The sequence below is a fragment of the Phocoena phocoena genome, chromosome 20 (genome assembly GCF_963924675.1).
Source record: "Phocoena phocoena chromosome 20, mPhoPho1.1, whole genome shotgun sequence".
Lineage (NCBI taxonomy): Eukaryota > Metazoa > Chordata > Mammalia > Artiodactyla > Phocoenidae > Phocoena > Phocoena phocoena.
In genome coordinates, this window is record NC_089238.1 from 4,670,477 (window position 1) to 4,685,507 (window position 15,031).

The following is a 15,031-nucleotide window of genomic DNA, read 5'->3' on the forward strand; positions in this document are numbered from 1 at the left end:
TATATACACGAGAAAAAGGAGTCCAAACACAACACTAAAGATAGTCAGCAAATCACAAAAGGGAAAAAAAGACCTACAAAAACAAATCCAAAACAATTAACAAAATGACAGAACATTCATATCAATAATTACCTCAAACATAAAAGTACTAAATACTCCAACTGAAAGACATAAACTGGCTGAATGGATATAAAAACAAGACGTGTATATATGCTACCTACAAGCAACTCAATTTAGAACTAAAAACACAGAAACTGAAAGTGAGGGGATGGAAAAACGTATTCCATACAAATGGAAATCAAAAGAAAGCCACAGCAGCAAACAAAATATACTTTAAAATTAAGACTGCTGGGACGTCCCTGGTGGCACAGTGGTTCGGAATCCGCCTGTCAATGCAGCGGATATGGGTTCAAGCCCTGGTCTTCGAGGGTCCCACATGCTGCGGAGCAACTAAGTCCATGTGCTGCAGCTGCCGAGCCTGCACTCTAGAGCCCATAAGCCACTACTACTGAACCCACATACCACGACTACTGAAGCACACATGCCTGGAGCCCATGCTCCACAACAGGGGAGGCCACCCACGAGAGGCCCACACACTGCAAGAAGGGGTAGCCCCTGCTCACTGCAGCTGGAGAAAGCCCACGTGCAGCAGTGAAGACCCAATGCAGCCAAAAATAATTTTTAAAAAAAAATTAAGACTCCAGTCCGGGAGGATCCCACATGCCGCGGAGCGGCTGGGCCCGTGAGCCATGGCCGCTGAGGCTGTGCATCTGGAGCCTATGCTCTGCGACAGGAGAGGCCACAACAGTGAGAGGCCCGTGTACCCCACCCCCCCAAAAAAAATTAAGACTGTTATAAGAGATAAAGGACACTACATATTGATCAAGGGATCATTCTAGAAGATATAACAATTGTAAATATACGTGCACCCAACATAGGACCACCTAAATATATAAGGCAAATATTAACAGACATAAAAGTAGGACTCAGCTGTAATAAAATAACAGTAGAGAACTTTAACACCCCACTTACCTCAATGGACAGATCATCCAGACATCAATAAGGAAACACAAGCCTTAATAACACATTAGACTAAACTGACTTGATATAAATGTAGAGAGGGGGACTTCCCTGGTGATGCAGTGGTTAAGAATCCACCCTCCAATGCACGGAACTCAGGTTCGATCCCTGGTCAGGTAACTAGATCCCACGTGCATGCCTCAACTAAGGAGCACACATGCTGCAACTAAGACCAGTGCAACCAAAATAAAGAAAGAAAAATAAACTTTAAAAATAATAAATAGCATTCCATCCAAAAGCAGAATACACATTCTTTTCAAGGGCACGTGGACATTCACCATGGACAGATTGCATGCCAGGCCACAAATCAAGCCTTGGTAAATTTAAGACGACAATCGTATCAAGCATCTTTTCCCACTACAGCACTGAGACTAGAAATCCACCACAGGAAAGAAAAACGGCAGAAACACAAAGGTGTGGACGCTAAGCAATATGCTGCTGAGTAACCAGTGGACCACTGAGACAATCAAAGAGGAGACAAAAGATACCTGGAGACAGCAGCCTAAAGAGAAGGCATGACAATCCAGACAGCAAAAGCACTTCTAAGAGGGAAGTGTATGGCGACACAAACTTCAAATTAACCACCCAACCTAACCTTACACCTAAAGGAACTAGAGAAAGAAGAACAAACAAAAACGAAAGTTATAGAAGGAAAGAAATAACAAAGATCAGAACAAAAACAGACTAAATAATAGGAAGTGGAAGGAATCGAGATGGCAGAACAGAAGAACGTGGAGATCACCTCCTCCCACAAATACATGAGGAAAAATTCTCACAGAATACCTAGTGAATGCTGACAGAAGGTGTCAGACAACTGAAATTGCCAGAAAGACCACTACATAACCGGGCAGGATCAAAGGAAAAAACAGAGAAGGAATTGGGACATGACCTCAACTCTGGGGAGAGAGCTGTGAAACAGGAAAGGTTCCCTCAACCTGGGAACCCCCCTCACTGGTGGGAGATCAGCCACGACGGAAAGGGAGCCTCCGGGGAGAAAGGGCAACAAGCAACCTGCGGCAGGCAGGACAGACGGAGGAGCACAGAAGGCCTGTGTCACCTATGTGCTGCAACTCAAGCTTCGGCAGACAGACCCTGGGAGAGGACGGGATGGCTGCATGGAAGCAGCCTGAGGCAGCTGGAGTGTGGCACAGGCTGCAGCCAGGGGTGTACCCAGACAGAGCCCAGACCTGCGTGAGAAGTGCCATCACCAACAGGCACGTGAAGGGAGGGGTGGCCCATCACAGCAGCCCCACTCTTGGCACGCTCACAGCAGGCACGGCTCTGCCTCTACAAGCTCTCGGAGCACGCAAGTGTGGGCTGCCCACCCATGGACGTGGGGCCGACGTTAGAGCCCTCTCCCCACAGCTGTGCCATCTGTGGGCTTACTCTGCCACTGCTGCCCCACAGGTCTTGTAAACTCAGCATCTGTGGGACACCCAAGTGGGTTACGGGGGCTCCCATGGCGGGCGCACGTCTGGCATCAGCAGCTGCGGGCTTTGTGGGTACACCCACGTAGAGGCAGGGCCAGGGTCTCAGCAGCTTCCGTAGCTTGCGCTGTGATCCTGGTACCTGACTTCAGTATATCTGTATCTGCTGATTTGTGCTGGTGGCTTCATGAACAGAGAATCTGAGGGCCAACAGGGCCTACTGCCTGCATTCCCACAGTTGAGGCAGGGCCAAGAGCAGTGCTGACAACACTTTACTCTGAGCCCACACGACAGGTGACAGGCGACCACACAACGCAGTCACCGGTGGACAGCCCTTGCAGAGGAATACTCAGAGGATCCTCTCCCAATGCGAGTGCTCCAGTCCTGCCTACCTCACATGGCAGCTCAGAAACCGATGTGCAATTCTACTCCAACAACTGGGGACCAGACCCTGCCCCAACAGGGCTGTGACAACCACAGAACAAAAAGGAGTGCCTAATCAATACCCATCGTAGGCTCCAGTCACCCCTAAACCAGTCACACCCACATCAAGGGGATAACGGACAGCACACAGTGAGGAGAGACGTGCACAGTATCCATACTAAAAACAGCTCTAGCACCAAAAATATTAGACTCACACAGGCTACACAGGGAAGCTCCCACACAGAAGCAGCCCTCCAAGACCACAGAAGATAACTGATTCTCCTAAAATCATAGAGTCAGAGAAATATAAGTAAAATGAAGAAGCAAAGGAACCACTCCCAAATCAAAGATCATGAGAATTCCCCTGAAAGAACAATGAAACAGAACTCTCCAGTCTAATAGACTCCAAGTACAAAAAGGAGGTAATAAAAATATTGAAAGAATTATGAAAGGCTATTGAGAGAAATACAGATTCCTATAAAACAGAACTAGAAACTATAAAAAGGAGCCAAGTAAAATTAGAAAACTCATTTGCTGAGGCAAAAGCTGAGCTGAAGGCAATGAATCACAAACTGAATAATGCAGAATGAATTAGTGATATGGAAGATAAAATAATGGAAATCACCCACTCAGAACAGCAGGCAGAAAACAAAAGAAAAAAAATGAAAGCAATATACAATACCTATGGGATAATATAAAGCATGCCAATCTATGCAGAATACTGATCCCAGAAGAAAACAGAGAAAAGGAGATCAAAAATGTATTTGAAGAAATAAATGAAAGAGACAAAAAAAAAAAAATCAATAAAACTAAAAGCTGGTTCTTTGAAAAGATAAACAAAATTGATAAACCTTTTCTGAGAAACATGAAAAAATAAAAGGGACAGGTCCCAAATCAATAAAATCAGAAGTGAAAAAGAAGTTACAACAGACACCACCATAATACAAAAGATTATAAGAAACTACTTGCCAATAAAATGGACAACCTAGAAGAAATGTACAAATTCTTAGAAAAGTACCATCTCCCAGGACTGAACCAGGAAGAAATACAAACTATGAATGGTTCAATTACCAGTAATGAAATTGAATCAGTAATTTTAAAACTCCCAAAGAACAAAAGTCCAGGACCAGTGGCTTCATAGCTGAATTCTACAAAACGTCTAGTGAAGAGGTAACACCTATCCTTCTGAAACTATTCCAAAAAGCTGCAGAGGAAGGAACACTTCCAAACTCGTTCTGTGAGGCCAGCATCACCCTGATACCAAAACTAGACAAATATATCACAAAAAAAGAAAATTACAAGCCAATAACATTGATGAACATAGATGCAAAAATACTCATCAAAATACTAGCAAACCGGGCTTCCCTGGTGGCGCAGTGGTTGACAGTCCACCTGCCGATGCAGGGGACACGGGTTCGTGCCCCAGTCCGGGAATATCCCACATGCCATGGAGCAGCTGGGCCCGTGAGCCGTGGCTGCTGAGCCTGCGCGTCCGGAGCCTGAGCTCCACAACAGAAGAGACCACAATGGTGAGAGGCCTGTGTACCGCAAAAAAAAAAATAATAATAAAATAAAATAAAATACTAGCAAACCTACTCCAACAATACATTAAAAGGTTCATACGCCATGATCAAGTGGAATTTATCCCAGTTGTACAGGGATTTTTCAGTATCTGCAAATCAACGTGATACACTACATTAAAAAATTGAAGAATAAAAACCATATGATCATCTCAATAGATGCCAAAAAGCCTTTTAATAAAATTCAACATCTATTTATGATAAAAACTCTACAGAAGGGCTTCCTTGGTGGTGCAGTGGTTGAGAGTCCGCCTGCCGATGCAGGGGACACGGGTTCGCGCCCCGGTCCGGGAAGATCCCACATGCCGCAGAGCAGCTGGGCCCATAAGCCATGGCCGCTGAGCCTGCACGTCCAGAACCTGTGCTCTGCAATGGGAGAGGCCACAACAGGGAGAGGCCTGCGTACCGCAAAAAAAAAAAACAAAAAACTACAGAAAGCAGGCATAGAGGGAACATACCATGATAAAAGTCATATGTAACAAACCCACAGCTAACATTACAGTCAACAATGGAAAGCTGAAAGCATTTCCTCTAAGATCAAGAACAACACAAAGATGCCCATTCTCACCATTTTTATTCAACATAATTTTGGAAGTCCTAGCCATAAAAGAAATCCATGGAAAGGAAGAAGTAAAAGTGTCACTGTTTGTAGATTACATGATACTATACATAAAAAAGCCTAAAGAGGGCTTCCCTGGTGGCGCAGTGGTTGAGAGTCCGCCTGCCGATGCAGGGGGCGCGGGTTCGTGCCCCGGTCCGGGAAGATCCCACATGCCGCGGAGTGGCTGGACCCGTGAGCCATGGCCGCTGGGCCTGCGCGTCTGGAGCCTGTGCTCCGCAACGGGAGAGGCCACAACAGTGAGAGGCCCGCATACCACAAAAAAAAAAAAAAAAAAAAAAAAAAAAAAAAAAAAAAAAAAAAAAAAGCCTAAAGACACCATTAGAAAACTACTAGTTGAATTCAGTAAAGTTGCAGGATACAAAATTAATACACAGAAGTCCGTTGCATTTCTATACACAAAAAATGAAAGATCAGAAAGAGAAATTAAGAAAACAATCCCATTTACCATCACATCAAGAAGAGTAAAATACCTAGGAATAAACCTGCCTAAGGAGGCAAAAGAACTGTATTCTGAAAACTGTAAGACACTGATGAAAAAAACTGAAGAGGACAGAAAGAGATGGAAAGATATACCATGTTCCTGGATTGGAAGAATCAATATTGCCAAAATGCCTATACTACCCAAAGCAATCTACAGATTCAATGCAATACGTATCAAATTACCAATTGCATTTTTCACAGAACTAGAAAAAAAATTTTTTTTAATTTGTATGGAAACACAAAAGACAAATAGCCAAAGCAATCATGAGAAAGAAGAACAGACCTGGAGGAATCAGGCTCCCTAAGGACTAAACTACAAACTACAGTAATTGAAACAGTATGGTACTGGCATACACAAAAAAAGACATGGATCAATGGAACAGGATAGAAAGCCCAGAAATAAACCCACATACCTATGGTCAATTAATCTACCACAAAGGAGGCAAGAATATACAATGGAGAAAAGATAATCTCTTCAATAAATGGTGCTGAGGGCTTCCCTGGTGGCGCAGTGGTTGAGTCTGCCTGCCAATGCAGGGGACACGGGTTCATGCCCCGGTCCAGGAAGATCCCACATGCTGCGGAGCGACTGGGCCCGTGGGCCGTGGCCGCTGGGCCTGCGCGTCCAGAGCCTGTGCTCTGCAACGGTAGAGGCCACAACAGTGAGAGGCCCACGTACCACAAAAACAAAACAAAACAAAATAAAACAAAAAAAATAAATGGTGCTGGGAAACCTGGACAGCTACATGTAAAAGAATGAAATTAGAACATTCTCTAACACCATATACAAAAATAAACTAAAAATGGATTAAAGACCTGAATGTTAAGACCAGATACTATAAAACTGTTAGAGGAAAACATAGGCAGAACACTCTGACATAAATCACAGCAGTATCTTTTTGAATCTGTCTCCTAGACCAATGGAAATAAAAACAAAGGGGACCTAATTGAACTTAACAGTTTTTGCACAGCAAAGGAAACCATAAACAAAACGAAAAGACAACCCTACAGAATGGGAGAAAATATTTTCAAAAGATGTTACCCACAATGGATTAATTACCAAAATATACAAACAGCCCAGTATCAAAAAAACAAACACAAAATCTTAATTAAAAAATGGGCAGAAGATCTAAATAGACATTTCACCAGAGAAGACATACAGATGACCAAAGGCACATGAAAAAATGCTTGACATCACTAATTATTAGACAAATGGAAATCAAAACTACAATGAAGTTATCACCCCATTCCGGTCAGAAAGGCTATTATCAAAAAGTCTATTAATTCTGAAGAGGGTGTGAGAAAAAGGAACCTTCCTAAACTGTCGGTGGAAATGTAAACTGGTACAGCCACTACGGAAAACAGTATGGAGGTGCCTTAAAAAACTAAAAATAGAGTTACCATATGATTCTTTAATACCACTCCTGGGCACATATCTGGAGAAATTTATAATTCAAAAACACATATGCACTGCAATGTTCATACCAGCACTATTTACAATAGCCAAGACATAGAAGGAACCTAAATGTCCATCAGCAGATGAATGGATAAAGATACTGTAGTATGTGCATACAAGGAAATATTACTCTGCCATAAAAAAGAATGAAATTTTGCCATTTGCAGAAACATGGATGGACTTCAAGATTATCATACTAAGTGAAGTAAGTCAGAAAAAGAAAGGCAAATACCATATGACATCATTTATAGGTGGAATCTAAGATATGACACAAATGAACTTATCTGTGAAACAGACTCACAGACATAGAGAACAGACTTATGGTTTCCAAGGGGAAGAGGGGGCACAGGAGGGATGGACTGGGAGTCTGGGTTTAGCAGATGCAAACTATTATATATAGAATGGATAAACAACAAGGTCCTACTATTATAGCACAGGGAACTGTATGCAATATCCTGTGATAAATCTTAATGGAAAAGAATATAAAATGTACATATATGTATAACCGAACCACTCTGCTATACAGCACAAATTAACAGAACACTGTAAATCAACTACACTTCAATTAAAAAAAAAAAATGAGGCCAGCATCACACTGATACCAAAACCAGACAAAGATATCACAAAAAAAGAAAATTACAGGCCAGTATCACCAATGAACATAGATGCAAAAATGCCCAACAAGATACTAGCAAACCGAATCCAACAATACATTAAAAAGATCATACATCATGATCAAGTGGAATTTATCCCAGGATGAAAGGATTTTTCAATATCTGCAAATCAATGTGATACAACACATTAACAAACTGAAAAATAAAAACCAGAAGGAGCAACCAAGATGGTGGAGCAGTAGGATGTGAAGCTCACCTTCTCCCACAAATACATGAAAAATACATCTCCATGGGGAACGATTCTCACGTAATATCTACTGAACGCTGGCAGACCAACTCAGACTGCTGAAAGGGCAAGAAAATCTCCACATAACTGGGTAGGAAAAAAAGAAAAGGAAGTGAGAAAGCAGGACAGGACAGGACCTGTGCCCCTGGGAGGGAGCTGTGAAAGAGGGAAGGTTCCTGCACCCTGGGAAGCCCCCTCACTGGCAGGGAGATCTGCTGAGACAGAAGGGGAGCTTCAGAGCCTCCGAGGAGAACGCAGCAGATGGTTTGAGGCAGCCAGAGTGGAGGGAGAAGCACATAGTCAGTGCCACTGCCCTGCACTTCCCAGCCTGAGATGCACATCCTGGGAGCTGGAACTCAGGCTCTGGTGATCAGGCCTGGGAAGAGGACTGGGGATGGTTGTGCGAAAACAGGCCTGGGGGTGGGGGGGGGCGGCGCAGGGAGACTGGATTCTGGTGCAACCACAACTGAGGGTGTATGTGGAGGAAGCCCGGGGTGCCTTAGAGGCCAGGCACCATTGTTTGAGGGGTGTGCGAGGGAAGGGGTGACTCACCATCATCCCCTTTTTCCCTGTGCATGTGCCTGCTCTCAGAGAACAGGACACCACCTGTGCTGGCTCCAGGGCTCATCATGATCCGCCTCTGCCACCCTCACAGACTCCAGAAGTGGTCAGGAGCTGCCACCACTACCCACCTGGACTCCAGGAATGGTCACAAGCCACCTCAGTTACCATTACATGCTCAGGGGGTGCACCTGAGCCACCACCGCTGCCTAAAACCCCAGGACCCGACACCAGCCACCTCACCTGCACATCTCCTATCAAGGAGATAACGATCAGCACACACTGATGACACACGCGACAGGCATCCATACTAAAAACAGCCCTTGCACCAAATATATTAAGCCCACACAACCCCCACATACAAATAGCCCTCGAAGACCACAGTAGACAGTTGCTTCGCCTAAACTCACAGGGTAAGACAAATATAATTAAAATGAAAAAGTAGAGGAACCACTCCCAGTTAAAAGACCAAGAGAATTCCCTTGAAACAACAAACAATGAAACAGATCTCTTCAGTCTAACAGACACCAACTTCAAAAAGAAGATTCTGAAAATACTGAAGGAATTAATAAAGGCTCTCAATAGAAATGCAGAGTACTGTAAAAAGGAACTACAAACTATTAAGAGGAACCAATAAAAACTAGAAAACTCATTTGCACATACGAAAGCTGAGCTAAAAGCAATCAACTGCCCATTGAATAATGCATTAGAAAGAATAAGTGACCTGAAGGATAGAATAATGGAAATCACACAATCATGACAGCAGACAGAAAACCAAATGAAAAAATAAAATAAAAGCAATATAAGAGATCTGTGGGATATAATAAAGTGTGCCAATCTGTACATCTCTGGGATTCCAGAGGGTAAGAAAGAGAAAAGGGGATCGAAAATGTATTTGAAGAAATTATGGCCGAAAAATTTCCAAACCCAAAAAAAGGAAACAGATATCCAGGTACAGGAAGTAAAGAGAGTCCCAAACAAAATAAATGTAGAACCATAAAAAAACCAGAATTGCCAAAGCAATCCTGAAGAAAAAGAACAAAGCAGGAGGCATAATCATCACAGACTTCAGACAATACTACAAAGCTACAGTAATCAAACAGCAATGGTACTGGCACAAAAACAGACATATGTATCAATGGAACAGAAGAGAGAGCCCAGAAATAAACCCACATGCCTATGGTCAATTCATCTTCAACAAAGGAGGCAAGAATATACAGTGGGAAAAAGACGTTCTCCTCAGCAAGTAGTGTTGGGAAAGTTGGACAGCCACATGTAAATCAGTGAAGTTAGAACACACCCTTTCACCATACACAAAAATAAACTCAAAATGGCTTAAGGACTTAAACATAAGACATGACACCATAAAACTCCTAAAAGAGAACATAGACAAAACATTCCCTGACATAAATTGTACCAATGTTTTCTTAGGTCGGTCTCCCGAGGCAATAGAAATAAAAGCAAAAAGAAACAAATGGGACCTAATCAAACTTACAAGATTTTGCATAGCAAAGGAAACCATCAATAAAACGGAAAGGCAACCTACAGAATGGGAGAAAATATTTGCAAACAATGCAATCGACAAGAGCTTAGTTTCCAAATATACAAACAGCTCATACAACTCAACAACACAAAAACAACCCAGTTGAAAAATGGGCAGAATACCTAAATAGACATTTCTTCAAAGAAAAAATGGCCAGTAGGCACATGAAAAGATCCTCAACATCGCTCATTATTAGAGAAATGCAAATCAAAACTAAAATGAGGTACCACCTCATACCAGTCAGGACGGCCATCCTTAAAAATTCTACAAATAACAAATGCTGGAGAGGGTATGGAAAAAGGGAACCCTACACTGTTGGTGGTAATGTAAGCTGGTGCAGCTACTGTGGAAAAAAGTATGGAGGTTCCTCCGAAAACTAAAAATAGAATTACCATATGATCCAGCAATCCCAGTCCTGGACATATATCTAGACAAAACTATATTTCAAAAAGACACATGAACCCCTATGTCCATAGTACTATTCACAATAGCCAAGACATGGAAACAACCTAAGTGTCCATCAACAGAAGAATTTATGAAGAAGTTGTGGTACATATATACAATGGAATACTACTCAGCCATAAAAAGGAACGAAATAATGCCGTCTGCAGCAACATGGATGCAACCAGAGATTATCATACTAAGTGAAGTAAGTCAGAAAGAGAAAGACAAATACCATATGTTATTACTTATATATGGAATCTAAAATATGACACAAATGAACCTATCTATGAAACAGCAACAGAATCACAGATATAGAGAACAGGCTAGTGGTTGCCAAGGGGGATGGGGTTGGGGAAAGGGTGGAGTAGGAGGTTGGGGTTAGAATATGTAAGCTTTTATATATAGACTGGATAAACAACAAGGTCCTACTGTATAGTACAAAGAACTATATTCAATATCCTATGATAAACCATAATGGAAAAGTACATTAAAAAAAGAATATATATATATAAATAACTAAATCACTGCTGTACAGCAGAAATTAACACAACATTGTAAATCAACTATACTTCAATTAAAAAAATACTGATCATAGGGCTTCCCTGGTGGTGCAGTGGTTGAGAATCTGCCTGCCAATGCAGGGGACACGGGTTCAAGCCCTGGTCTGGGAAGATCCCACATGCCGCGGAGCAAGTAGGCCCGTGAGCCACAATTGCTGAGCCTGCACGTCTGGAGCCTTGCTCTGCAACAAGAGAGGCCACGATAGTGAGAGGCCCGTGCACCGCAATGAAGAGCGGCCCCCACTTGCCACAACTAGAGAAAGCCCTTGCACAGAAACGAAGACCCAACACAGCCATAAATAAATAAATTAATTTTAAAAAAATGATCATAAAAGAATAAAAATCTTATGATCATCTCAATAGATGCTGGGAAACCTTTTGATAAAACTCAACATCTATTTATGATAAAACAAAAACTCTCCAAAAAGCAGGCACAGAGGGAACATACCTCAACATAATAAAGGCCATATATAACAAACCCATAGCTAACATCATATTCAATGGTGAAAAGCTGAAAGCATTTCCTCTAACATCAGGAATGAGACGAGGATGCCCACTGAGGCCACTTTTATTCAACATAATTTTGAATAAATTATCACAACAATCAGAGAAGAAAAAGAAATAGAAGGAATACAAGTTGGAAAGGAAGAAGTAAAACTATCACTCTTTGCAGATGACATGATACTGTACATAGAAAAGCCTGAGGACACCACCAGAAAACTACTGGAGCTCATCAATGAATTCCGTAAAGTTATAGGATACATAATTAATATACAGAAATCTGCTGCATTTCTATAAACTAACAATGAAGTATTAGAATGAGAAAATTAAGAAAACAATCCCATTTACCATCACATCAAAAAGAATAAAACCTAGGAATAAACCTACCTAAGAAGGCAAAATACCTGTACTCCGAAAACTACAAGACACAGATGAAAGAAACTGAAGATGACACAAAAGGATGGAAAGAATACTGTGTTCCTGGATTGGAAGAATCAATATTGTTAAAATGACCGTACTACCTAAGGCAATCTACAGATTCAATGTAATCCCTATCACAACACCAATGGCATTTTTCACAGAACTAGAAAAAAAATTTTTTTAATTTGTATGGAAACACAAAGGACCCCAAATAGCCAAACAATCTTGAGAAAGAAGAACAGAGATGGAGGAATCATGCTCCCTAGGGACTATACTACAAGCTACAGTAATTGAAATAGTATGGCACTGGCAAAACGAAACACATAGATCCGTGGAACAAGAGAGAGAGCCTATAAAAAAATCCAGGTACTCATGTTCAATTAATCTACCACAAAGGAGGCAAGAATATAAAATGCAGAAGACAGTCTGTTCAAACAAGTGGTGCTCAGAAAACTGTACAGCTACATGTAAAAGAATGAAATTAGTACATTCCCTAAAACCATATACAAAAATAAACTCAAAATGGATTAAAGACCTCAATATAAGACCATATACCGTAAAACTCCCAGAGGAAAACAGGCAGAACACTCTGACAAATTGCAGCAGTATTTTGGGGGATTCATCTCCTAAAGTAATGGAAATAAAAGCAAAAGTAAACAAATGGGACCTAATTAAATTTAAAAGCTTTTGCACAACAAAGGAAACCATCAACAAAAGGAAAAGACAACATACTAAATGGGAGAAAATATTTGCAAATGATATAAATGATAAGGGATTAATATTCAACATATTTAAACAGCTCATACAACATTACATCAAAAAAACATACAACCCGATTTTTAAAAGGGCACAAGAACTGAACAGTCGTTTTTCTAAAGTAGAAATGCAGATGGCTAACAAGTACATGAAAAGATGTTCAACATCACTAACCATCAGGGAAAAGCAAATCCAAACTAAATGATATCCCCTCACACCTGTCAGAATGGCTACCATCAAAAAGAACAGAGAAAGTGCTGGCAAGGATATGGAGAAAAGGGAACCCTTCTACAGTGCTGGTGGGAATTTAAATTCGCGCAGCCACTTAGCAAAACAGTATGGAGGTTTTCTCCTAAAACTAAAGCTACAATTACCATATAACCCAGCAATTCCAATCCTGGGTATATATCCAAAAAAGCCCCAAAACAGTAATTCAAAAAAACACATGCACCCCAATGTTCATAGCAGCATTATTTACAATTGCCAAGATATGGAAGCAGCCTCGGGGTCCATCAACAGACAAATGGATAAAAAAATGTGCTGTACACACACACACACACAGAGTGGAATAATAGTCATAGAAAAGAATGAAATTTTGCCATGTGCAGCAACGTGATGTATTTGAAAGGTATTATGCTAAGTGAAGTAAGTCAGACAGAGAAAGATAAATACTGTATGGTATCACTTATATGTAGAATTTTAAAATATAACAAATTACTGAATACAACAAAAAAGCAGCAGATGCAGAGACATAACTAGTGGTTACAGCAGGGGAGGGGCAATATAGAGGTGGGAGAGTGGGAGGGACAAACTGTTGGGTGTAAGATAGGCTCAAGGATGTGTTGTACAACACGGGGAATATAGCCAATATTTTATAATAACTGTAAATGGAACGTAGCCTTTAAAAATTGTATAAAATTTTTAAAAAAATTTTTAATTAAAAAGAAAACATGTCAGCACCATTCAAATTTATAAGCTTCCTCAATAAAACATGTCAAAATCATATCTGTTGAAAGTGAATGAAGGATGGCACACACAGGATTAACAATGTGGCATGAACAGTAGTTTAATTAGTCTCACAGGTATGAGGTTGTGAACTTGGACACTGTTCTCCTTAGGATAAGTTCCTACACCTTTTATTGCCACCTCAAAGTTGATGACCATATTGTTTCCTACCCACATTGTCACCCTGCCCTAGAGAGGCATTGTTAAACTCCACAAGAATTAGAAGGACAACTGGAGGTTCTTATCGGTCAGGGTCTCCTGATACTTTCTACCTTAGTTTCTTGGACATGCTGACCACTCTATCCAGTGGCTTCAAGAAACATTTCTGCATGTAGAGCAGATAATATTGTAACATATTGTTCACTGTTTTGCTCCAAGAATCTTCTCTTAAACAGTAAACCCCCTGCATCAAAGTGTCCACCATAATCTGCCTATGAACTAAAGGCGCAAAGAGAGATTGAAACTTTAGACCCCTGGAATGTGTGTTTAAAAAACAAGTTTCAGGGACTTCCCTGGTGGCACAGTGGTTAAGAATCTGCCTGACAATGCAGTGGACATGGGTTTGATCCCTGGTCCAGGAAGATCCCACATGCCGCGGAGCAACTAAGCCCGTGTGCCACAACTACTGAAGCCCCCACACCCTAGAGCCCACGTGCCGCACCTACTGAGCCCCCGTGCTGCAACTACTGAGCCTGCTGCTGCAACTACTGAAGCCCACATGCCTAGAGCCTGTGCTCCACAACAAGAGAAGCCACCACAATGAGAAGCCCTCACACTGCAACGAACAGTAGCCCCCGCTCGCTGCAACTGGAGAAAGTCCACGCGCCGCAACGAAAACCCAACACAGCCAAATAATTTTTTTTTAATTATAATTTAAAAAAAAAAGTTTCAGAGGCGAAATCTTAGAAGAGAGAAAGAAATCAGAACGACTAAGGTCTATGTTCCAGTACTAGGCAGAGAGCTGGAAGAGGGAGAAAAATACAAGATATGAGAAAAAAATGACAGGGTCAAATTGTGGTCCTCTTGAGAAGGGGTGGTATGCTCTACCCACAGGCTGTAGTAGGGTGAACGCCTGAAAGACTGAGATATACTACCATGTAGCAGCTGGGATCAAAGAGGATCTCAGTCTGTAGTCATTATATTACTTCTGAGTAACAACCTCAAAATGTGCACCCCATTCCTCTTTACATACATGTGGCAAACTGAAAAAGTGGCTCAGGAGCCTGAACAGGCAGAGAAGGCCTGACACAGCCCCAGAAGATTCATGGCACCC

The 15,031-nt window shown here is 41.6% G+C and overlaps 1 protein-coding gene across 1 annotated transcript in view; it reads right to left on the reverse strand.

Moving 5' to 3' along the window:
* The window catches only part of LOC136140943 (zinc finger protein 677-like), a 44,355-nt gene that overhangs the window by 14,541 nt on the left and 14,783 nt on the right, over window positions 1-15,031 (reverse strand). The window contains 1 exon segment of the mRNA XM_065899080.1: window positions 8,661-8,839. Within this exon segment, the coding sequence (XP_065755152.1) occupies window positions 8,661-8,839 (179 nt within the window).